Here is a 27208-nt window from a genome sequence, read left to right as displayed (position 1 = left end):
CACTAAAGCATGTGCTTAGAGTTAGGCATGTGTTGAAGAACATGACTGAATAGGAACAATTTGCTGCATCACAACCTAATTGAATGCAGAGCTCTGCAGAAGCGAGAGGCGACAGAGCCTCTTACGAAGTCCATTGACTATGCAAAGCACACCTCAGCAACACACAGGAGGCCACATGCTGCCATGCCAAAGGACCCGCGCCTTTAAAGAGCCACTGTTGCTCACTTTTCACATCCTATTAGGCTTTAGCTTTGCTGCAAACAATGCCAACAAAAATGCCAATTAGCAGCAATGTGATGTGAGAGGAGCTGTGCCAAGCCCACCAACTGGTTTCACAAGGACATGTGCTAGATGGAGAAAAAATAATTTTAGGTCACTGCTACACGAGGTCAGAGGCAAACAGATGATACCTGTGCGAAAGGCTCCGGATCCCTCTATGAATTCCCCAAGCAATGACTTCCCAACAGAAATTCCTACGGTTTTTAAGTTAAGGAGATTAAAGGGCGCTCTTTCTCCAGAAAGATTTCCCATCTTTAGCTTGCTTTCTTCCAAGATCTGCCAATCTGACAACTTTCTACATCAACTTCTCTTTTCTACTATTTCAGAATAGAATATAGAGAAATATGTCAAAAGCTTTTGTCATGATTAGCCAGTATCTGTCAAAGAAATTTTGAGATGTGTGCTGTTCATTGTGTAACTTTCCTTATTTTCTTACTGGGGGGTTTATCCACTCTTTAACATACAATAAAGGTGTCCAGGTGAGTAGCTCTCTACTATTATTATTGCTGTTGTAAATCAAATAAAGAAAAAAAGAATTATGACAAATTCAAAACAAGGCAGCTAGCCAGTTCAGTGGACTGTAAGGAGATTACTCTTTTTTTTTCCTTCTTTTTTTAAATAAGTTGTGTAGAAGTATTTTTAAAAAAAAATCTTTCAAAAGGAAAGGGAATATTTGTCCCTTTCTTGGTTAAAGCCTTTAAGCAAAAACCGAACTGTCTTACTCAATGAATGAATATTAAACTGAAAGTCATGGTATATTGCCAATGGCTTTACTAAGCTACCATGCTGTACCAGCCATGTAATTAATACTAATTTGAAGTGAGATCTTCAGTTTGAATTCAAGCTATTCAGCTTCAAGTCATCAATGTCATAGAAATCAAATGTGTTTACATATTGGCACATTTCCCAGATATTTCATGCCCGGAACTTGTTTTACATATTACAAACAAGTTTATAGAAATTAAAAATAAAAACAGGAAAAAAAGCGCTGTCTACACAGACACATTTCCTCTTCTCTTTCTCCTCTAAGCCAAAGGATGAGCATCATACCAAAATAGCAACAACGCCTCAGTAATCTCATGATTTAAAACCAAAACGTCTTAGGCAAATTTGGCACTCCACCACAGCCCTCCTGCATCACCCTGGGCGGTGGGGAGTCTGCTCATCTCTGCAGCAACTCCCAGTGGCTTCAGCAGGAGGAAGGACACTACAGACAACCTCGCAGAGCTTCCTCTCGCTGAGAGTTGTGTGCTGCAGTCTACCTTCTGTTTCTTGCACCCTCCTCTGCTCTGCACCTTGCAGAGCAAAGGCGTGAGAGACCTCATTTGGAAAATTCATGCTGAACACGCACTTCTGCAAAGCCCACGGATGAATATTACATTATAGAAGCAATATAAAACGAACGTTACCCTGCTGGAAATGGTGCCAGTTTCAAGGCTGCAGCACTGTTAGTCCTTCTGCACATTACACGTTTCATCTGAACCTAAGGATTTTGACACAAGCATAAGCTGTGCCACCTGTCTGTTTCTGCATGACTGATATACCCACTACTTCCTCCCTGCCAACACCTCCGGTGAGCGTGCACACATTCAGATTGAAATAGGAAAAGAAAAAAGATAAAAACCAACCCATGAGCCTCCAAAACATTCTGACACCAGTAGTTGCACTTGCTCTCAGTAGGGTCTTATCTCAGATCCTTTTGCAGGTCTTCTTCGCTTGCAAGTTGTGAGAGAAAATGATTACTCGTTCTGGTTGGCAATTCCCCTGCATCCCACTGCTAGCCAGCAAAGCGCAACCAAGTTTAAAGGGAAAAGTAAGTGCTAGCAATAACTTGGTCTAACTCAATGTTCTTTGACTACTTCACTAAATGAATACTTCAAGGATGCAAATAGTATGACTCTTGCGCCCACTAAAAAGAGAATGACAAATGCAAATAAGCTGTCTCCGCTGTGCCCATGAGCTACATTAAGTATGAATTCAGTACAGAAATATGGTAAAAAAGTTGAAAAAATAACAGTAACAGTTTTTACATTTTACAAAGAGAGGTGATAGTCTTAATTTTTCCTGTGGCCTCAGGCTCACAGTGTGAATCCACACGCAGTGTTAATCTCCTGGACTGCCTATCCATGGGCAGGGGAACAGCAGGGCACCTGAGAATGGGCTTCGCAGAAACCAGACGCTCCTGGAAGAGGTGTGCGAGGCAGGATGTGCAGCAAGACAGAGACGTCGATCTAGCCCGTGGAAGGAAATGAGGACAGGCGAGAGATTTAAATCTCACCTCCTCTCACCCCTCAGGCACCCGCCAGCTACGGGGCCTCTCCAATGCTGAGGAAGCACGATGCAGACCCCTTTCCTGATGGGTTAAAGTCAATAGTTTTCTTTCAAAACATGTTCTTTGCTTAAAACTAATGGTGGGCATTACAGCACTGATCAAACCACCCGGCCTTTTTAGCCCCCAGTGCCTGAAACAGCCAGGCTCACCATTTTTCTCACTTTCTAACTCACTGAGCCTCTGATTCTCTGATGCAAAGTGGAAAAGCTTAGCAAGCTTCCCCTGGTCTCTGAAAGGCCTACACTTGGCTGATCTAGCAAGTTTCCAAAAAAATGCATTCCCTGAGAAAGAGGAAGGAACAGACCCTCTCTCGCTTACCCAGCCGAGGAGCGCGTCAAGCCCTTGACTCCTGGCACAGGAGACGGACCGCTTCCCCCGCTCGCTATGGGCTGCGGCAAATTAACCACTGGCCATGGCACTTGGTAACTTGAGACATAAAATACCTAAATCCTGCCTAAGTCTTAATTTGAAGCCCAAAGTCTTTCTCCATATTTGAACAAGAACCCAGCCATTTTAAACAAACCCTTCAAAGCATCCTGGAAGAAACGCATGTGAACTAAAAAGGGAGGCTACAGATGATGTTAAGCCAAACGGCTCCTTCATACACTGACACCTACTACTGTTTATTCAGTTCCATAAACAATCCTGTGACTTGAAAGGAAGTAAAAAGTAACTGTCAGGGCCCGCTGGCATCATCTTTTATATATCATGGTCACCCATGCAGAAAAACAATTCACACTTTGTTCTTGATCTAGCTCTGTTTAAAGCCAATGTGACAGCCAGAAGCGTAGTATTAAAGAACTACAAAAGGAACAATAACAGGTATGTACATCCATTTCTGTCTTCTCTCTTTTGTTTTGTTTTCTTCCTAAAAATACGCAACAAAGATTTGAAGAGAAAAAAAAAATCTTAGCGTTTTTACATTTTCTTGTTGTGATTAGGTATTTCTTTCAGCAGATGAAGGGATTGATTTGGAAAAAAAAATCATAAATATATACCTGGTATTTAGAACTAGTACAATTTGTCGTATCATAACATGGCATCATAACAGCTCTCCAGTTTTACTTAAAAGTTCAGATGGAAAGGCATCTTTAGTCAGAGCATTCAAAACTGTAGGTATTTCCTGATTTCCACTGAACCTCAGTAATTAACTAACCATTTGAAGAAATCTATTACTGGCTGGATATCCAACACAACTGCTCCTCATCATAAAAGTTCAGTAAGACCAAACGTTAACTACATACGTCCTTGAGAACCCTCAGTAACTCTCAGACAAAAAAATATCAGAATTGTTTTTATTAAAAGTTTTAACTTAGAAACATGATAATGAAAAAGAAGCAAACTTCCCAGGACTTCCTCACACACATGTATATTGTGCAAGGTCAATAGATGGCTCAACTCACTCATCTCAAAATCGGAGAACCTACTTCCCATCCCATTAACACCATCGGCCCAATACTATTCTCAAAATACTCCAGTTCTCTCTACTTTGCTCCTCCAAGGCTGACTATGAAAACCACATCTGGTTTACTCCTCAGCTTCACGGCTACAATTTTTGTTACAGGAGCAGAATAAGGCCAATGAGAGATAACTAATTTTGCACATTTTTATAGTTATTCAGAAACATAGGAAATAACAGCTTTTATTCAAGAGAAGGAAAAAACCCCGACAACTGAAAAATATTAAGATAGTGGCCAAATAGATGTCAAAGTTAATATAAAACTGAAAATATACTGTATGAATAAACTATGTGTTATTCCCTGCTTAGTTTGTTAAGTCATTAACATTAGGCACAGCACTGTTGCTCGTGGTAGATAAACTAAGCTGCAAAAATCTGAAAATAAGCAATTTCCTTACTATTTCTCTCATGACTGATTCTGTTGCTCTCCTCTAGTTGAAGCCTGAAATTTAACATTAAGATAGTAAGTTTTACAAGTTTGAATTGTATCTTTTTCTGATAATGAGAAACAAAGCAGTTGCCACAGCAAGAGGGAAGGGAAAAAAAAGAAAGAGACTTCTATTATCACCAGATAAATAAAAATAAAAATAAAGGCTGTCCTGCAAAGATCATGACCAGGCTTTTCATGGCCCAGTTTGCCAAATGTATCAGGAATGAGGCTATGTAAAATAAACTGCATAAAAAGCAGACAGTTTAGTGCACATTTAATTTCCCCTCTCCCTCCACTGTTTTAGCCAGGTTTGTTCCCATTGAAAAAGTGCTTCTTTCCCTCAAAAAGTGACCTATCTTGCTAAATCTCTCAGAAACCACAAAAAAAAGGAGATTTTATGTAAAGCAAATGAAAGGCTAGAGTGCGAGGCTTTGAGCCCAAGGAAAGGCTCCCATGCGACACTGGTCCTGCCGCCATGCCCGAGCTACACTCCATTGCTTCAACCCCAGAAGATAACCTCAAACCTCCAGAGGGGAATTGACTTCCTTCTTTCCCCTCCCTTAACACCCGTAGGATATTCACCTCTACCTCCCCTGCACTGACGGCATGGCCAAAACCCGCTTCTTACTCTACTACTCTCCTACCAGTCATCCTCTTCTCCATGCTTCTGATGATGCCCTCACTTAAGGAGCATCACCACCTCCCTCCTCTCATATTCACAAGGGACCCTGAGCTCCAAAGAAAGACTAAAGACTTGACACAATATGTAAGTTCTCGAAAGCCAAACTAACTGGCATCCCGTTTGGTTGCCTAACTTCGCAAACACAGCCAGCTCTACTGACATGCTAAATTAGGACAGGAGGGTAGTATAATACAAAACTTCTATTTTAACATCCACATATATGAAAAACAAGATTGTACTCCACTGGAAAGCAAAGCGTGGAGTTTTTTCCTCATAATTTGAAGACTTTTATGACATGATTGGAAAGATATGGCCATTTTATATTTAACATAACATTTGATTCTTAGCTAAATGCCATCTTTTTTTTTTTTATTTTAGCAGTAAAAAACAAGTAAAGTGTCAGGAAAAAAAGACGTGTTTGCAGGATTAATTGCTCCCAGCAATTGTTTTTTTATTAGCACAGAGCTGCTGGAAAACCATTTGACTTCTGCATGTTTGAGTTTCTCAAAGTATTTTCTCTGTGCTTCCCACAGTGAAGGACACTGGAGCTGTGCTGAAGTTGTAGAAGAGGTCACGCCATTCAAAACAACAGCTGTTTGCTTTCACTAATAAAGCAAAAAAAGAGTCTGCCCTGAGAAGTGACCATAAATAGGCACAGCACACTCTTTACTCAGGCAAAACGTGGATTTCGGTGGGAATTCTGCCACAGTTAAAGTAGGATCAAGTCTAATACTGTTCTTTCACAGGCTGTAGCAAGGAGGAAATAAGCTTAGCACAGGGAAATCCCATGGGACGTCCGTGTGATTGTTCTTTACCCAAAAGACTGGAAGGAATCCCACACGAAGCAACTCCAATGATATAGCTGCTGAGTGACTAACAGTTCATGGGACGGCTCCAAGAGGAAAAAAGGCCAAGAAAACACTGCTGCACATTAAGATGAGTGTGAGAACTTTGTTTTGTGGAGTTGGGGGAGGAAACATGAGAAAAGACTTGCCAGAGTACAACAGCACACCGCAGGAGTACAGCATGGGGGGGTTATTCCTCCTCAGCAAACGTCTTGGGAAATCCATCCCTGGGAAGCTGGGGAAGAGCTGCGTGAGGCCCCGGGGCTGGGCACTGGCCTCTGCCTAACGCACCACCACCGCAACCCTCGAGGCCTCTCCCTCCTCCGTCCCAGACAGGCTATCCAGAGCCAAAAACATATGTCGGTCCTACTTTCAGTGCTTTGGTTGCCTGCCATCACTGGAAGTAAAAACAAGACCGGGACTCTAATCCCAGTCAGCTCTGCTTTTGTTCGCCTTTCGTTTTATGCGTCTTCTGTGGGAGCTCTGACTCTGTTACTGAGCCTGGACTCTCTATACTGGCACTGTCCATATCTCAAAGGCTATCATTCACTTGGAGATTATTACTAAAAATAATCCTAATGAAAGAGTTCAGCACGAAATATCAGGTCTATTAATAAATCAAGGTTTCTGAAATATGTTGTTAAATTCAGTTTATTTTTAAATGCTGTGTGGTTTGCTCATTAGAGTAACTTTATAATTAGCCTTCCTGCCAGTGGCATTAGAGAGCAAAGGAAGCCTTTTAATCAATTAAGCTCTTCATTTACATGTTCTACTTCTATCTTGAACACTGTTAGGTATTGATTACCTCAATTATTTTGTCAATAATGTGTGCACAATTACATTAAAAGTTCCATAAAAAAGCTTTTAGAAATGTTGCATGAGAAAGTCACGCACCTGCCCCAAAATCATGTTCAGAATCCCAGATTCTAAGAGGAAATAACAAACTCTTTGACCAAAAAGTACAAAAAAAAAATTGAGAAAACAGATTATCAGATGAAATCACCTGATGTCTTAGACAAAAACCTACTTAAGTCAAAATCTGAATGGTCTAACTTAAGATAGGCTATTGGTTAAAAAGGTAGTTATCATCTCAGACTTAGTATTTACAAAATCTGTGTTCAAAAAACTTTGAGTCCCCTGAGATTTTAGAGACGTAACCATCACTCACGGAAGTTTAATAGGGCATGAAATCTGCAGAAAAGCAATCTCTTTTTTGAACACCACATTACCTTTTTTATGACCCAAAAAGTGCACAAATGGACAGGGGAAAAAAAAAGAAGAAGTTTTTCAAAATGTCCTCAGAATACAGTCATTATGCTGCTACCTGAATAAGAGCAACTCCCAAACCCCATTGACTTTTCATCGCTTTCATTACATGAGAAAGAAAAATCAGGAGAGAGAATTTCAGAGCCATATGCAATTGCTGTAGACCTCCCCTGTTTGTATGTAAAACAGTACATAATTTGGCCACACTCGATCAGAATAGCAGTCTAATAAGACTAATGTCCTGTCTTTAGAAATTGCCTATGCCTTACGCTTTAAAGAATGATGAAGGAAAAAACTAATTTGCCTGGACAATTTGGCAGTATGGTGCACAGAAAAAGACAATCCTTTCCATACCTTATGGCCATCAGCCTGCATCCTTCAGCATTAAATCTCTTTATTACTATTTAGCATGTCAGTTTGGAAACATAAACATTAATTAAAAAATCCTTTAGCTCACAATATGCTACATTTCTTTATTTTTCATATAATTTTAGGTGCATTAAATCAGAGCACTCTGGACAGCAATTTAAATTTGCACTGGCAAAGGACAAAGTTTTATTTGTTTTTTTTCAAAAAAAATTTATAATTGTAAGCTTTTCAGGATAGGTATCACCTCTTTTAGGTGGTTTTCAGCCCTATAACACAGAGAATTTTATTTTTAGGTTATGAAGACGGGTAGTTGCAATGTAATAAGGTGCTCAAATTTCAAATAAGATCCTCATTTTACGTAGCAGAATGCTATGGACATGATGTAGTCCTCAAAAGGAAAGAGCATCATAGTTGCATAGGTGGCAATGAGCCTGTTATCTCCACAGTATAAAAATCTCTGTCTTCCAAAACAGCTTAATGGCCTCTTTTAGCTTATTAAACATAAAATTGCACCTTTTATTCGTCTCCATAAGAATATGTTTTCAAGTTCAGGACACTACTTCAGTAGATCCTCCTGCTATTATGTCTTTGGCATGGTCTAACAAAATCTCAATGTTTCAGTTATTATGACTTTGGAAGGATTTCAAGACATAAAAAGCATCATAAGAGCCATACTGACTTTCCTGACTGATTCTTTTATCGTTAAAGTCTAATTTAAAACAGCTCTAACTACCTTCATATAAATTACTATTTAATGTAAAACATGCATACTCAAATAAAGAGTAAAGCCGTATGGCCTTTGAAAATATCAAGGCAAAAAAAAGGGAACAAAAGAAGTGAATATTTATCTGTACGGAGGTTAAAAGGAGTTTGGGGACACTGCAAATACAGGACAGTGCTTGCAAATGCTACAGTCCCAAGTGCATGCTCTACAGTTTTGCAGATTTTAATGAAAATCACCGAGCTATGTTCAAGGGCAAAGACAGGAAAATTGTAACAGTGCTGGTACTCCACAAAACAAAGGTTGCACACGTAGTGCATATGCAAGTAGTTTCCTCCTGTAAAATAAAACAGGCCACAAAAAGCACTTTTTGCAATTCAGCTTTCCTTATCATTCTTTCATCAATATCTCAAACTCTATTTCCTCTTATGGTTTAGGCACTGAAAGATGTAGCATAAACACTGCACTCTCTCAGCAAAACCCCACCACCTCACAAAGGGGACTAGATGCTCTGCACATGTCTTACTGCAGGTTTTAACATGCAGCTTTGTGGGTAGGTTTCCTGTTTTGTCTTCTCACCCAGCAAGCAATCTTCAGATTCACTTTATTGTATCCTTTCTGTTTGGTAGCACCACAGGTCTCTAATAGGTTACCACTGTTTACTTAACATAGTGACAAAGGCTTACCCTAGCAAGTACATAGTACTCAAAAGCATCCAAAATTAATGTTATACAAAAAAAGTTCAGATTCACAAAAAAGGGGAATTTTATAGGAGTTCCTTTTAGAAAATGTCTCTTAAGACGTTTATAAATCATCAGACAGTTTACAGTGGGATGCAAAATAAAAAAAGAGCAGAACAGTTAACTGCACATAGAATATAGTATTATGAAGTTTTTCCTTAAAACTAAGGTATATGGGTAGGTAAACTTGCATACACCATTTTAAATGGCAGCAGAACCAGCTGTCCATTTGTTTCAAAATAGTACTGAAGTTAGCAGCTGTAACGAGCTTAAACTTTCCCAGGCCTTACTCTTCCAAAAGGGCTCATCTGATAATCAGATTATGCAGCTTTAAATTTTACTTTATTTTTCAAGTTACTGTATTTATTTGTAGGTAATATTAACTTTTAGCACAAGCACATTGTAATTTAAGAAGAGCTTTTGCCTACCAATTTCTCATACTACCACAGCATTCCATTTGAAATATGAACCAAATAATTCTTAAAGATACTCACATCTGTAAAGAGATAATATTCTTTCCCTAAATTTAATTTTGCTTTAATATAAACCTCATTATTATGTGCTGGTATTTTAAGCCTGCCTTCTAAGAAATTTAAAGAAGAATTGTTCCAAATGTTTTACTTCTAACCGTATCATTTCCAAATTTGAGGCAGGAAGCCATATGCATTTTGTGCACCACCCTTTGTTACTCAGGAACTGGACCAAAGATAAATTTGACTTGTAATTCTTGACTTCTTGGTGCGTTCTTATTCAGATTACAAAAACGAACAGTGCAGAATATGTGCTGACATTGTGCTACCTCCTGCAAGAGCAGAAAAAGGGAAGATGAGATGATTCAACACTTAAGTCTAAGGAAAGCCTCAGGCTTAGAGGAGAGATTCAACAGCCCAGCAAATCTATGTTGACACATCATATGATACTGCTAGGTATAATCTCAAATGGTTAATCTAAATTTCAAAAGCAAATAGCAATTTTGATGGCAGAGCTTTGGCTGCTTTTCTTTCAGAGAGACAACGTAGGTGGTAAATCTTTCTTTAAGACAAGATGCCCTGAAGGAACCTCCAGTTGGCCAGCTGAAAGACTGCGCATCCTGAATTACTGTTCACGTTGGACAATGTTGGCTAAATTTAGCAGATGGAAATGAAAACTGCTGTTTGTAAACTGAAAGTGAACTTACTTCTTTTGATTTATATACACATGTGAAAATAACTGCACCTGTCCATGTGCTTTAGGCACTTTGAATACTTGAAAACACTGAAAGCCCAAAACGTAACTGAAGTGTAACTGAATAACAAAACAACCTTCTACCAGCAAACTGAACACCTCAGCACAAAGTTAAAAAAAAATTAAAAATTCTGAAAGGGACAGATTTCTTTTTTTCTCTAGTGCCGAAAGTATATTATATGAAGATCGCAACAGTTAATCTATTTCGGTCATGGCAGGAAGAGGACAGTATATTCAAAAGCCCTAATATCTTCATAAATAATGTATTTTTAGACTTTATTTTCATCTATTATATTGGGGCATCAGTTCTAACAATCCCTCTCTCTCTGCTGATGTAACAAGCAATTTTTCAGACAGGTATTATAATCATTAATGGTTGTACAAGCCAATGCCAATACTTTAAAGCATCCTCCCAAACCCCACAAACAGAGAGCACAGTTCAAGGAACACAAGTTGAATGCGTTCACATTGCAATAATTCACCTAATAAATATGTACTGCACTACCATCATCCGCTGAGGGTTTTTTAGCCCTATATACCTTGGAGTGACAACAGCATGGAAAGCCTTCATCTAACAGTCATGTTTGATTATGGGGTTGAAAAAAGGGCTCCTCACTAAGCACAGATGGATATTTTTAAAAAACAACTGGCTACATGAATGCTTTCAGTGATTCTGATCACTTTTTTGAATCGTCCAAGCATCTGGCCAAATTCAAAAGCAGAAAGAATGCTATAAAGCCCTGGACATTTTGGGAAGGAGCTCAGTATTTTCAGATCTGCCAGATCTCCTCATTATTTACACAGTTGCTACCTAACCCCTCCTGCTTTCTAAATCTATTTTTTATCTCCATGGTCTTGCTGAAAAGAAGCCACGTAGCACTTTCATTGTCCTCTCATGTGCTAAGACTCCCACATATCCTCTGAATTCAGCCTGTTTTCTCACCAATTTCTCATTATAATGGTAATAAAAACATTTTGTACATAAAAGTGGAAGTGAAAAGTTATAGCGCTAATGCATTCCAGTTGTTTGCTTTAGAGCAGGCTAAAAGAGTGGACGACATTTATTACCAAACAAATTTACTTCATCATAAATGCAATCCATTACGACAAGAATGGAAATACCATACCCCTTTTAACATTATACTAGAGCTTCTTTCTGTCTGCTAGGAAGCCTAGTTATACAAGTCCCATTGTGCCAAGGACAGACCAGTCTTTTCCAGACACTTACCCTCTGACAGCATGAATAAGTCTCAGTGATGGATAGGCGGTTCGCACTTTCAATTTATTCTTAAGGATTAATGCATTAACCCACTCCACATGCTTCTCTCCGCCTTTGACCATGAAAGCAGGGATCCAAAGGACACTGTCATTCAGCATGGATAGTCTATGCACAAATTTTTCTCTGTCACTCTCATTCCGAAAGCCTCCAAACGCTCTTTGTACAACTGATGGATTCATGGTAATAAAATCAGATTTAGCTCCCACATCTGCAGCAAACTCCACCACAGGAGCTAGATTGCACCTGAAGAGGAAGAAATTAATGGAAAAATGAAAATAAATATGAAACATTAACTCAGAAAAATGTATGCATGAAAGAAAAGCTGAAAAATGAACACGCAAGCCCATTTCAAACTATGTGAGAAAAAAATACCAGTGGTAATAGGTGTGATATTACACTGCATTTTACCTAGCTTGGACACTCTTCAGACATTTTTAAAAAAATATTACATGTAAATAACTTTGAGAAAGACACTTTTCTGTACATTTGAAAATCACGTCATCATGCTTTAACAAATGCGATGCATCAGTAGCTAGATAAGCACTTATGAGTGAAAGTATGCCTTCTAACATCTATTACCTTTCATTAGTGCTCATTTGTCATCAACTTGTTACCATTTCCTGGGAACAGCTCACATTCTTAAAGCCATGCCAGTCAAACAAGGTATAATTTATACAGCTTACTCATTGTTTATTTTTAAAAAATTTACAATACAGTATTTAAATATGCTTTACAAATCAACTTTAGCCAATGTTAAATGGATTTTGGCTTTTTAGATTATCAGTGCATCTCACCAGATGTTTTGACATTTAGTATTTTCATTCCATTTTGAAATTAAACTTCTGGAAAAAAGTATTCAATTTCTTTTTTTTCCCATCATTTCTCACTTTTAAACCTTGTTTAATTGGCAGAAACATTGTGCTGCTTTCTAAGCTTGAGTAAAAAACCATTTCAGGCCTTTTTCACCAGAGTTTTTGTCTCAGTTATATAAATACACACACACATATATATATAAAATCAGACATCAAGATAAAAGAATGCAGTTCTTTAAAATTCTAGTATGCACTACATTTTTGCCATTAAGGGAATGTTTCCTAACACAACCATATGTCCTAAAATTGGTAATACTGAAAATCTGCTCTGGAATGTAAATGATTTAAAACTTTTACAACAAATGAAATTTCCCAAGTTGACTCAACACAAACATGCACGCACCCCAAAATCAAGCTATCAGATAATTCAGGAAATTTCTTGTTTGCTTCTTTGTTTCAGCAGTCATTTCCTAATTTCCATTATATATTTTTTTTCAGCAAAAAAAATAAGTTTTACAAAAATGTTATAACAGGCATCTAGATTAACAGGGTTCTGAACATCTTTATGGGTTGCTATCCTGAGAACAGTAAGGAATGCATCTTCACAACACTGCCATGAAATGAGGCGCAGAGACATTAAGTGTTTTGCTCAAGGTCACCCAAGAAATCTGTGATAACGACCAGAACTTGTTTCCTCAATCCCAGCTATTCTTTGGAGTGAAGGGAGATATGAAGTTATGTCAGATCTAGGCCCTGCAGAACATTTCCATATTATTATAATCCTAATCTAATATTATTCTATTTGTTCTCCAAATCTTTTCTAATATAATAATCGCTACTTTTACTTAAACTTATTCACTAGAATCTCTTGATAGCCAGATCTTCCTCTGCTATACAGGGCAGTATGGGCTAACATCAACTGATGATCTCGTGTTGGATGATAATGTTACTTCCTCAGACCATTATTTTCATTCTGTAATTATCAAGTAAAGAAGTGGTCCAGATCTTCTCCAAAAAGAAATGTTCAGAAGACTATAAAGCCTATATACTCCTAAGAGATAAAGTTGCCTGAGTTTCTGATGACACGCGGGCAGATATAAGCTTTCTTCGGAGATGGATTCACATTCTTCAGTATCTTTACATTTCTGCTCCACAAACCACCTGCATACATCATAGGCAGCTGAGAGTACTATATTCTATAAAGTGGTAGCTAGGGCACAAGCAAAACTCCCATTAATTTCAATACCAGTTTAAAAAATTGTTTCTTAAAAACTTCATGCATTAACCTAGAAACTGGAATTGTCAAAAGGCTTGTGCTGCATAAAATCTAAAAAATAGATTTAAAATCCACCAATCAAATTCAGTGTGTTACTGTCACTTCGGAAAATATCTCTTTTAAAGACTGACTTCTCAATGAAGGATTTCTGCACAGCAGGAATTTTCTACAGAATCACACGTATATGCAGATGGTGGCATCTATTGCTTACATACATGAGACACGGCTTGGCATTGCAAATCCTGCTCTCCCTGTGTACAACTTGTAGAAGCACCTACTTATACAAATTATTGTGTTTAAAAAGCTGTATGCCATATGCAAAGTGTGCACATATAACATGGGCCATATGGTTCTAACATGATTCTGTATGTCTTTTGACAGCCCATTCCTGATCTGTATCAATGCCTGCATCTTTTTTCAGTTTAAAAGTTTATGTAGTTAGAAAGCAGCACCTAGATGTAGTTTTCTCTAGAACCTGAAAAAGAATCATCACAGGCATACTAAATACAAGGACTGTCTATCTTACATGTCATTACTGCTTCATCAGTAATATACTTAATAACAAAGGCTGTATTTATAAAGGTTTACCACATAAGGTATCTAGCGGTATACATTTTTAACGTGTGGCATTTTCAGATTGCTCAAGTATAATTTAGGAGTAATGAGCAATCCAAATGCATTCGGTGACAATGGAGTTGTCCATGAAGAGTTATTAAAAATCTTAGTCATATTTTCCATGCTTTAGTGTCACAAATTAGACACCTGATTATAATATTATAGGCAGGTAAGACATTTTGCGTTCCAAATGCTGAGCACCTCTTAGCATTTGATCCTTTAAAAATTCAAGCATATAAATATGTATTACTAGCACTACTCAGGTTTGAAATAATGTGATAATAAAGTACATCTGCATGTTGAAAGGCTCCGTTTTCAAAGTAGCTGCTCACTAATGCACTGCCAATGTTTTACTGTAGCAGAACACTGCCATAAGACACACCGCTACAATAATGCCCAGCTCTGTTAAGGGAATAAACAATATTGTATTAGTTGCAGTTGGCCAAGTTATAAGAATAATTACCCTGGTTACAGCCACTTCCCATTTTCCTAGAGGTTCCTTCCTTCGAAGGATGATTCCAATGCTCATTAAACCAAAAATGTCAAATTGCCTATTTACTTTATACTTATCCCTAAAGTTGGCAAATATAAAACATCTGCTAAAATCTGCCAATTAAAGTTAGCACATTCTTCAGCAGGGAATAAATGGCTCAGTTATTTCTGAAGCATTTGCCCATCAGTTCAAGAGTCTGCATGATAGTGATCCACCCTAACACTTACCCTGCACTGCCAGTACTGGATGATGTTTTATTTCTAGAGGAGTTCTAGAAAGTTTTAGAGAAAAATATCTTTCAGGATGTTTTTTTTTTTTTTTTTGTAGCTATACCAATAATGCAATGACAAGGGGTCAAACAGAATAACTGAGTGATTACTCAGTTATCTGTATTGTCCAAAGCTTCAGAAAAAAAATAATAATAAACACTTTGGGTAAAATCACAGATATGCAATCGCATTCAACATCTACATATATTTATATAAGCTTGAATATGTTTGTTGACATCTAGCAACTTTGTATCATCAGCTGCATGTTCTTACTTCAGGGAGGAAGGTTTCTTCCCAGAATTGAGCACTAAGCCTATTAGCAAAGGCATGCTAAAACTGAATACACTCTTGTTATTATTTCACATTTGTCTCTACATATCACGGATCTCATGACATTCTTCCCTAATCACAAACTAGCTCAGGGATTCATGATTCTGGCATTTCTCAGAAAGACACAGATTCCAAACCTTGTAGTGGTAATTTCTATTGCGGCCCTACTTCTGTTCCCAGCTATTCACAACTGAAATACATAAAACTAGCTATAGTATATTTGCGTACAGTATACACCTGAGTACGTGTAAATGGTTTTTGGTACTTTTGGTACTAAAATAAAAGCTTTCTGAGCTTTTACCATAGTCTCTAATGTTTCTTTACGCTATGCCATAGCTGCATACTGCTGTTGGAATTTAAAAAAAAAAAAATTATTTTGTTAGCGGACAGCAATGACCTTCCTCTATCAGTTCTATGGCCTCTTTCAAGACAACATCCTATTCTGAGACACCTGTAAGCATATATCTAACTTTAGTCATATTCTTATTTGTCATTAAATCAAATTAAGGAACCCATTAACTGAACAACTTTGAAATAGGCACTGCAATATCCTTCCCTGGTTATACTCTTTAATTGCAGCTCCTTTGGGATAAGGCACAGAATGCCAAACACACCCATAACAGGGATTAGGAGGCAGCAGTTCGGCACTGTGGCATTGCCAGTATGGGCCTAGGAACTTGCACACGACATGTGAAACCGTTCATTTCTTTTATTAAGTTAACATTGCTAAATCAAATCCACTAGGAAGAATATTTAAATATATTATATATATATATAATATATAAAAATATATAGAATATATTAAAAAATGTCATTTCTAAGCTTCCTCTTTCCAACATGCCGCATTATTGATACCTTGCAAGTATAAGGCTATTTAAAATTTGACTCCAAAACACAATTTTCTGCAACAGACTACCACTACAGATATATGCTTTCTTTCTAAAAAACTTCAGTGTTGCCTTTACCTTAGTCAACCTGTAAGCAAGTGGGCTGCAGGTCCAATCCGAGCAGGACAGACTTGACTGAGAACATGCAAACAGGTTGGAAGTAACAGTTTTATATAGCACTGAAGATTGACTTGGGCGTGTAAGTAAATAGCTGTAAATATGAGCATTGAGAATGATCCATCACATTGTATGAAGGTTTGTAAAACACTCTCTACTGAGCCCATGCTATTGACTGTTTACAAAGGAACTAATGAAATATGGATTTCCCCAGCAAAATAAATTTTGCAAAGATTGATGGTTTTTGTTAGTTCCTTTGTTTTCTTCCTCAAAAAAATCTCTGTAAGTGTATTCTTTAAAACTAACAGGCTATTTTTTTGTATGTAAATTTTTTTTTTCATCAGCAGCTTTAGCTCCTCTTTTTTTCCCTTGCATTACAATAGCAAATAAACAGAGTCAGTATTTACCCCCTTACTCCTTCCAAGCACTCTTTCTACAGCAGAAGTGCTCAGAAACTGGTCTCATGGTACAAAAGATTTGGTAAAGTAGGGGGAGGCTGTTAGGACAAAACCTAAATAAGTGGGAAGGTTCATAATCTATGTGATCGGTAGTTGTCACAGGCAATACTGTCCTAATGACCCTAACTGCAGAAGGAGAGTTAATACTAACAACTCTCACGTGAATGCATCCGTAGCCACCCCAAGCAGCAGGCGTTAGACCCCGGCTTCTCCATACGGAATCGGGCAGAAGGCACAGAGAACAGGCTGGTCACCTTCTCCTGCTCCAGCGGAAGCAGGAGCCGGCTCCACAGGCAGTAAGACGAAGGCAGTGCAACGAGCACGCGTGCCCCTGTGCCGTCACCAAAACAAGCTCCAGGGCAACTAACTAACTATAACACACACAGCCAAAGTGGAAAATTAGCCCATGTCTGAAATACTGCCTGGTGTCTGTAGCGTGCCTGAGATACACAGATCACAAAAACCACAGTGACTGAAGAGCCATCTGCTCCTCCCAAAACTGTCCATGGTGCCTACTGACTACAATGGGATATAATGGCTGAAAGTCTAAAAAAGGTCAGTCAGGCAAGGGCTGGAGTTGCACATCAAGAGAAAAGACCAAAGTCATCACCCTGGGTTGGCTATGAAGCTTTTATGGCCCAAACACACATACAGCACACTTCATTTTTTAGAGAGCAGAGCTTAACAAAGTCATGAAATCATGTTCTCGAAAGTATACTCAAATGGGAATCCAGTTATTCCACAGAGATGCAGTTGGACTTGCTAGGTCACTCACAGATACACAACTCATGTATATGCACACACATGTCCAAGATGCAATATTTATGAGCCATACTTGGTCATCTTCTTCAAGTTAATTTTCAATAAAAGCAATAGAAACTTGCCTGAGTGAAAGTGATTACTCTGTTCCATTTTATTTGACATTGAGAACTAGAAGAATATTCTTCATACAGTAATAATGGAAGAATTGCCCTACAAAGCTGTACACTTGTTAATCCTTTAACAATTCGTGTACTTGAGGGTTACAGGTTGAAATAAATGTTTGGAAACCAATGTAAAGTCCAGGCCACACAGAAATGCAGTAAAAGTGTGTTCTCTTTCATTAATATCTCCTTGTAGAGCAAAGCCAAAAATATCCATCACACAATATTAACCACATATGCTCTGAGAAACCAATAAATGAAGATTAGTTTGTTGCTGGAAGACTTATGCTATTAAACTAATCTGAAACATGAGGAACAAACACAACTACTATCGAGAACATAAATTCTTGTCCTGAATAGCCTGCAAATTTTAAAGTTTAGATTCACATCCAGACTCCTGTAAGAGTCAAAATTGGAATAGTGAATTCCAATTTCCAAAAGATTCTTCCAAAAGATTTGTGATGTTTTAAAAAGCATCTGGGTGGGGAACTGGAATTCCAGGCTCACGCACCGGGGAGATCTCCAGCTGGAGCAATCTCTACCCAGACTACTGACAGCACATCACCCTGGCACCTGCCCATGCGTAGCACATCATTCCACCCTGTCCTTCAAACAAAGGTGTGCAGCAGCAGTATGACTACTTTCACATGCACATACCCCCCAAAAACAGAGATTTTCTATTAAAAAGAAACAAACAATCAAGTGCCACTAGTGATTAGAAAAACATATGTATTCTAGGACGTTCTGTGAACTTGTTTGGCTCCTGATAAAACTAGAACTGCTTCAATTTAACTATGTGAGTGTGGATCAGCAGGAAGGCCCCTGACATACCCCACTTCATGAGCACTGTTACCCTCAGCACGGCACAGCAGAGAGCTTCTCACGACAGCCGTAAGCAGCGTCTACACTAGAGGCTTGGGCACAGCACAACTGCGCACACAAGTCACACGCGGGAATCGTGTCATTTCATACACACCACCATTGACTCCGTACCCCCTTTTCTAACACCTGTCCACAAGAACCCTCAATTTGTGACTGATTTCACTTTAATAAGAAGATGCATTTTTGTAACCTTACCTGCTAATAAGCTTCCTTACTTGTTCTTCCCCAATCTAGAACTTCTACCCATAATCATTAAATTCCTTATTCCTGACATCTTAACACCGATGACTGACACACAAGCTGTCCTCACTCGAGGTAGCACAGCGAAGTGACAGAGAAGGTCTAAGTGGCGTTAAATACTCAGAGACAGTAGCAACACACATGATTTACCTCTTTATTGGGAGCTCTTGCTGCACCATTACCCATGAATTACTGAGTTGTTACTCTCGTTTCCAATACCGCTACTTTGACACCCTAATAAAGAAAGGAATTTATATCTCTGAAAGTTTGCTGCATATTAGGTGGAAAAAAACCTGCAGCCGTGAAATATTGAGAATGAGATTTTAATCACAGTAAATACCAGTATTTTTGCCTTTTCATGTGCATGTGCCTTTACATGTTACTCCCTATGAGGGGCTTATTCTACAGGGCTGTAAAACTGTTGCTGTTACGGTGTGGAGAACAGTTCTGCAACTCCCTGATGGCAGAAGGTGTTAAATATTTCAATTGTACTTTCATTAAATTTAGGCAAAATGACTGTTTTCATTGTTTTGGAGAAGCACTTTGGGGTCGTGAGCCTGGAATGCAGAAAAAACAGGGGTAGTTTGAACACGCAAAAATGAAGAAGGGCAAAAAGGGCGACCTTTTGACTGTGACTGTCCTAACGAGTAAGTCACACCTCTTAACCATACAGCGCAGTCAATGAAGAGGATTAGTGAAGCAGGCTTGCTACAGAAGCAGTAACTTCCAGGAGAAGAGGTTGCAGCTTACTGTCTCTTATGTCTGCAAGGGTTTTGCCATGCCGGCGAATCCAGAGTCCTGGCAAGTTTACAACTTTCTAACCAGCAAAAAAGGCTACTCTTTCCTGCATTAGAAACTGCTTGGGAAATCACTAAATTAAAATATCTGTATTATGAGAAATAGGAAATTAGCAACTTAAAAAATGAAATTTTACCTACACTTCCATTTTTTTTCTTGCAGGGTAATTACAGAAAGAGTCAGGCTAATCCTCCGTGCTCTGGATTTGCATGCTCACAGGATATCTATTTATACTGAGAAACCACTTTGGAATCTTTGATCATTTTTATATGGTTTTTAGACAGCGCCCTGTATGGCCATTTCCTTAGTCTTCTCAACTGAGTTTGGGCCAGTTCTGAGAGGTTCACTGTCCAACTTCATTGGAAACACCCAACAGCCACACTGATGCTCCCCCCTTTCTCAGGAACAACAAATCACACAGCAAGATCGTCTGGAGATAGGAGCCTTTTGGCTTTGTTTATCATTCTCATGTAGTGTAACAATTTGTAGGAAGAAAAGAGGAAGAGGACAAAGAAAACCCTGCCATATGTGAGAGCTGAAAAAGGTCTAATGAGCTACCAATGAAGCATTCAAATGGTATTTTTCAGGTAAGAATCACACCTTGATGCAAGGCTGTAATACTGGCAGCGTCTCTTTCGGCAGATCCGCTGGCTCTGTGCATCCAATTCTACGGTCACAGCGGTATGCTCCAAGCAAGGCATATTAAATAAATATTTGGAACATAAGAGCCAATACTTACAAGTCACTACTAAACAACAAGAACAACAAAATCCCAGATTACAAGTGCAGTAACATCCTAAATCTCATGCTTCTGAAAAAAACTATGATCATTTTCCCCATCAATTGAAGGAACAAAGCAGAGGAAAGAAGATGCAGCAGCTTCTCTCCTTATATGTAAAAATTAGTTTATGCCCCGACTTTTCTTCTTTTTGGGGAAAAGTAACAACTAGAAGGGACTGAAGCACCTGCAGAATCTGGAGACAGAGAAATCTAAACAGTTCTGCTGAGAGCAGCCGCCCCGCCGCACCTCCGCGGCGTCCTTCCAAGGTCTGGCCTTCTCTCGCCCGGAACGGAGCTGCCGGCTGCCGCTCAGATCGCCACTGCTTGCACACAAAGCCGCAACGCCAGCAAGGAAGCGAGACAGAGTCTGTTCCTCCTTGTATACGACCGAGCAACAAACTTCCTACATGAGTGCAAGCTCTTTCCACGTCAACCTCACTGAGCACAACAAGAATGACCAAGTCAAAAAATTAAAGTCAAAGGACACTGGGAAAATAAGAGCTGCATCTGACCAGTAATTTTTGTTAACTAGTGATGACTTGTAAGGCAAGGCTATTCAGCCTGATTCCCAGACACCGGCTGAGTTAGCAGGAAAACAGACTGCTGGGAGAAGAAAAAGGGCCTGTAATGTATAAACTAGGTACTTCAATCTAAAAAAAGAGGCAATTAAGTAATAACCTCTCACAGTTGTTCCTTGTCAGAGCAGTTCTCTGCTAATCAAACAGCTTCACTTAACACATCAGCTATTTCAGGTCTGTTCTCCATAACGGTCAACTGAAATGAATGGGACTTTTCCAGAAGTAATGCTACTGTGAGCAGAACCACAAGAATCTGCTACTTATTTACCTTTTTTAAAGCAAAAAACCTCCAAAACTCTATTTGACTCCCTGCTTTTGAAAAGTTCCCTACATGTATACTGAATTCTATTAAAAATAATCAGGCTGATTTCCATGAATCTTCAGGACCTTTCAAATTCTGAACCTAAAGTTGAACTAAATTTTCTCTGGTACTTACTGACAATCCAAGAATCCCAAACTCGTTTCTTAGCAATGTTTACTATTACTATTTTACAGCACATGTCTCCAGTGCACGTTATAGATATTTCAGGAAGCCCTATGTAACTATCAGTGTATTGCAAAAATTACCACTTCCTCTAACTAGTTCATCTGTTCTCTGATACACCCAACATTGCTAACACAGCTCTGGCATGACAAAGTGTAGGCAACAGGAGAATAAAACGTACCACAGCTAAATCTCAGCTGAAAGCAGCACCGTGTAGCTGACCCACCAGCTGCAGAGACGGCAGGAGAGCAGCACCGTGTAGAAAGCAGCTCCTGCACTAGAGCCGGGCCATTTACAGATCTTGTGTGTAATCAACTTATTTATCTCATATTTTACACTTCTCATTTATTTTATGGAAGGGCAGATTTTGGAATGGTGCAGGAACCTTTTCTGGATATTGTGTCAAAATGTAGCATGCTCTGGCTCACCACCACGGAAGTACTAGAGGTGCCAGAATCAGTAGTCACTTAACAGGCTGTAAAAACTTCAAACGGTGAAAAGGAAAGCGATACGAGAAGAAGAAAGAATTTACAGCCAGCACAGGATTTTTAATAGAAAAAGAGATTCTCCTTGCTTCCCAGTTTAACTAGACTGGGTCGGATTTTCCACTGGCAAAAAGAGGCATGATTTCATTAAACTTGTGGAACTAATCCATTATATCCTAGCAGAAGATATGTCCCTAGACTCTTGATTTCTGATCCATGAGAACAAAATAAGGCCCTGTGTGATTAAGTAATTAAAAAAAGCTATTTTAATGTTCAGTAAATACAGTAAATCTGGTTAAGCTGACAAAACATTACCTCATTTGCAAAAATGACTCGTAAAAGCACTTTCAGTGTTGTCTAAAGAGAGGAACTGCTTTCTTTTCCCTGTTAAATTTGCTGACACAGTTATATGTTGACTTGTTTATTATGTGCCTCTAGTTTAGGTGCCTATTTTAAAATATTTTTCTTAATAGAAGTATTCTAATTATTTTCTGTCATAGGTGGATCAATGGTCCAGGAGAGGCACTGAATATGCTGGAATATCTCAAGGAAAGGCCAGGTATTAGTTACTTTGGATGACTTTCAAAGAGACTGCCAGATATTACGAGGTTTAAATCAATTAAAGTGCCAGGTATTGACCATCTCCTTGTATCCTTGGTAAAGCATATATTCTGGGTCTTTATCAGTTATTCCTAACATGCTCAGATCACCTTTAAAGGAGTTTCAAAATTCAGGATATTCAATTTATTGTAGTATAATGGAAATACTGGCGGATGTCTATCATTGTAAGAGATCTTCACTATCAAATTTAGCATTAAATTAACGATATCTTTGGTGTTATATCTAGCATGCACAGGATGCTCCTGTTGCATGAAATCTCTCTCAAACACGCACACTTTTGTTTCAGTTTTCATAAGAGGAAAAGAACATATAGTACTATCAAAATCAACTGAAATTATGTATCTAACCAAAATAGTATGACGAATTCATCACAGCACTTAAGTAATACGCATTCAGCGTCATGAAAGTTTTTTTCATCAGTCTACACAGCCAGCGGCATCTGTGATTTAGTTTATGCGTATGGTAACGGCTTTCCAGAAGCACGTCAGGTGTTAAGTGGAACGAGCGCATTTTACTTTTAGAAAAATCAGCTGGAAGCAAAGAGAGCAACAGAGTGAAGTGCCACTGTTTATACCAGGATCCTGACAGCAATAGAGTGGTTACCACGTGTGCCAGTACCATTAGATCGGGTGACTACCTACTATGCTGCATACTTTTTTTTTTTTTTTTTTAAGAAACATAAGAGATGTAGGAAACAGTAACTCTCAAGAATGTCTGGTCTTCTCCTTTAACTTGAAATACAAAGGAGTTCCTTGCTATTTACTTTAAGCAAAAATGTTACAAACATAGGCACCCCACACACACGCACACACAAGTAAATATCACATCGTCTAACCATGCAGAATCTGTGAACTTCCTGACATTCCTATTAAGCTACTTCATTCATCTCTTATTGGTATGCAAGTCTTTAAGAAATGTATCTTTACTCCTCATGGCTCAAATTAGTTAAAAACTCTTATCAGGTGTCACTGTCTAGTTTCACTACTAGTTAAAACAGGGGAGATGGTTTGGAGATGACTTCAAAAGGAATTCAGCACACGGTTTAAGTAAAAGTGTGTGCTTTGCTGCATTGGGCCTTTTTGAATGGCACTCATTACTTTACCTTCCAAAGGAAAATTTTCATCTATAAAATCTGCTATCTAGATTTTTCTGTACTCTGTTAAGTGGAACACATTTAACCTTTGAGAAAGTATGAAAGCCTGCCCATATCCTAAACGTGGTTGGAAAACGTAGTATTTATATTGGATTCCTTCTGCAATAAGGATGCTAATTGGAAAGACTGGCCGTGGCACAAGCAGCACAAGTAAGAAAAATGAAAGAGGAGTGTGTTACTGATGTGGTGGCCAATTTCTGGTATGCCTTTCAAATAAAATACAACTTTCATGCGTATGTCCTCTTTTGATTTATGAATCGAAGGACTATAATTTTCCTTTTACATATCCTTTCAATATTTTTTTCACTACCATCTCTCCTCGAGAAAAGGAAAAGCCAGGAACCTGCAATGACAACTAATTCTATATTGTTTCCTATCACCACCGTTTCACCCTTCTCAAACCAAACCAATTGCAACTTCTGCTTCAAAAGCAAAAGGACCTATCTTTTGTCTGACGTTCGCTCTATCCATATAATGTCAGCCTGTCAAATGAGCCAACTATTTCTTTTTATTTCCTATTTATCTGTGAAGCCCAAACATCTTATATTGTGCATGTTTGCGTGAAGAATGAATAAAAGGCAAAGCATAGGAACACTTTTGCCCAAACTGCAGGGATACACTTTTAGAGCAATGTGAAGGGATTTAGATGCGTGACTGCCAATTACCTTAATGGCAGCCATCTGGTTCAATCCCAATGCATCACACTGAAATTTTACCCCATACTGCACATAAGTAGTGTAGTAATTTACAACAGGCCATCTCTATTGGCCAAGAGCTAAGAAGGGATATTTTGGAAAAAGAAAAGACTTTGCATTTATCCTACCAACTCTTCCATCAGAATAATCATTGCGTCTGGAACAAAAACAAACAGAAAAAAAGAAGTAGCACAAATCTCTCTGCTCTCTCCAGGTGTGCCCTTTCTTTTAGTCTCACTGCAAAAAAGACTCTTCTTGTCAGCCACACGGGAACATATTTAATTTGGGGAATTCCACAGGGAAAGGTACTGTTTCAGATAAATTACTCAATAATTTCAAATAATCCCTGAAATTTGTGCCTCAGATTAAAGCATTTCTCACAGCTTTTGTCCAAGAAACAGACAGAAGACTATAATCGTCAACAGCAGATGCGCGCTCACCTTATTACAAAGTCATGGCTATCAATCTCCTTTCCACATCCGCTGTCCAGAAGGATGCCCGAATTTCCAACAACTGCACAGGTTTTAAATCGCCGGTTCTTCATCGGGGAAACCTCAGGGAGGAGGCTGTGCAAATCCTGCGAGATGTTCAGGGTGCGACGCCTGTCCAGCACATAATGGATTACGTCTCCTGGCTTGAAGCTGCTTTTGACCACCGAGACATCTCTTTCAGCATCCAAGAACCGGAGAATGTTCTTCCTGTCAATCCGCAAAAAGGCACAGATAAGACCCAGCACCAACCGCTCACACGCAGTTTATTTGGCAGCAGTGCCGGCTGTAGGGAGCACGCTGCATGAAGCTGAGGGCAGACAGCTTCAGACGGACTAAGGTCATTTCCCACGCTCTGGAGCGGAGCTAGAGCAAAGTCCTTAGGGCAGAATTCAAAGGCTTGATTACAATATTACAGTGATAGAGCTCGCTTACTTTATACAGATAAAGGCACTGAGAGACCAAGGGAAGATGACTCTAAAACTTAGAAGGAGCACTATTTTTGATTAATACTTTACAAAGCCTTGCACAGATGCAAATCTGTATGCACAGATGTCAAAAAAAAAAAGACCAGAGCAGCTGGTTTTCCTGAAAACATGTTGGTTAAAAGATGGGCTATTTGTGAGTTAGGAAATAAATGTTTCACTATACTCTCATGTCTCAAAAGTCAGCTTGGTTCAGGAATGACCATGTTTTCTTTTAGATTCTTATTTCACTGTAACAACAAGGTATTTGGTTTAGCTCAAACCTTCTCCTAATTAACTGAAGGCTCAGTCAAAGTTATCCTAATTAACTTGAAATAGGAACACGCTCAGTCTTTTGTACTAATTTAACAAAATCAGCTTAAAACCACACTGCAAATTGAAGAACTGCAGCTTAGCGTGCAGCCTGGCTGTTAGCTGAACTCAGAGAAGCACTTCTTGGGAACTCTTATCATCACTTTAAATCAGTTCAGTCCAATCCTTCAGCTTGCGTCTCCGCAATTAAGCGTTTAAACTGTTAACAGGGGTTTAGCCTCTCATGATCAAGCTATCAGATAGCACAAGTCCAGGGAATGGGGGTAATTAAGCATTTGTATACTCCCAGTCCACGGCAAGTAAGAGGTGAAGTATGTCTGCTTAAATGTCAACTGAGGAAGTTAAGCCACAGTAATTTGTACCTGCTTGTGAGATCTAAGAGGGAGGAAAAAAAAAAAATACCAAAACCAAGGCTCTTTAAATTCACCAGCTCAGAGCAGACAAGCCAGCCGCTTGCAGCCCCTCGCGCAGAACGGTTGCCCTGGAATCAAACTCACACGCCGAAGGGGAAGTGAAACGTGATAAAAATACTGTTTTCAAGTGATTCCTCTCACTTCTTAAACTGCGAGGAAAAAAAAAAAGAGAAGGGCGGCCAAGGTTCCCTTTTGCAGCCACCGCACACAGATGAAGCAGCACCAGGGCAAAGACGCCCTGTGCCGAGGTGGGTGAGGGTCTCCAAACAATGAAGCAGAGTAGAGGATATCAAAACCTTGAGTGCCTAAAGCTTTTGGAAGTGATATAAAAAGCCAGGCAAGGCATCTCCATAAAGCACGATAAAGCCTATTCCTCAGGCTGTAAGTTCAAATGGATTTAAATGCCCCATGGGCTTGATGAGCATCATTTTGTGGGCACCCAGCAACAGATGTGTAAACGGCTACAAAATGAAAGAGAGAGGGAAAGAAGGAATCATCTGATCCAGCAGCATTAAAAACAGCTGAAATTATTAAATACTAGGACCAGAGCCATCAGGCCTGGGGCTCTGCATGGGACCAGGCAGATGCACCAAGTCCTCGACAGCAGCAGGCGAGCCCTTCGGAGGCTCCCCCCTCACGGGCGCCCTGGTGTGAGGAGGGGTGGCCACTGCCAAGGTGCAAAAAGCCAGAAAAATTATCTGCAACGTGGAGAGACTGAGAGCTGCGGCTGGAAACAGAATCGCCCGTGAGCACAAGGAGTTTCACTTGACTTTTCTGAAGCCCCCACCCAGATAGCAAGAATAAACAAGCCCGTTATTACTTGTATCTGCAAAAAAAAGGGGCAATGCTTGTGCATGAACAGAGCAGCTTGCGTATTATTTTAAAACACGAGAAAATGCAGTGCAGTTATGGAAACAGTGACAAAAAATAAGATAGGGCCTTGGCTTCCTGTATTAATTTGGGGTGGGTAACTTTACAGAGTTTGCCT

At 39.1% G+C, this 27208-nt stretch overlaps 1 protein-coding gene across 2 annotated transcripts in view; it reads right to left on the bottom strand.

Moving 5' to 3' along the window:
• Positions 1-27208, bottom strand: part of LOC135324637 (CMP-N-acetylneuraminate-poly-alpha-2,8-sialyltransferase) — a 62280-nt gene that overhangs the window by 22897 nt on the left and 12175 nt on the right. For both annotated transcript variants that reach the window (XM_064501286.1, XM_064501287.1), the window contains 2 exons: positions 24963-25220; positions 11576-11869 (listed from right to left, as the gene is read on the bottom strand). In XM_064501286.1, coding sequence (XP_064357356.1) covers positions 11576-11869; positions 24963-25220 — 552 coding nt within the window. The remainder of the gene's footprint in view (positions 1-11575; positions 11870-24962; positions 25221-27208) is intronic.

This window comes from Dromaius novaehollandiae, chromosome Z (genome assembly GCF_036370855.1).
Source record: "Dromaius novaehollandiae isolate bDroNov1 chromosome Z, bDroNov1.hap1, whole genome shotgun sequence".
Lineage (NCBI taxonomy): Eukaryota > Metazoa > Chordata > Aves > Casuariiformes > Dromaiidae > Dromaius > Dromaius novaehollandiae.
This window is presented reverse-complemented; position numbering and strand designations above follow the sequence as displayed.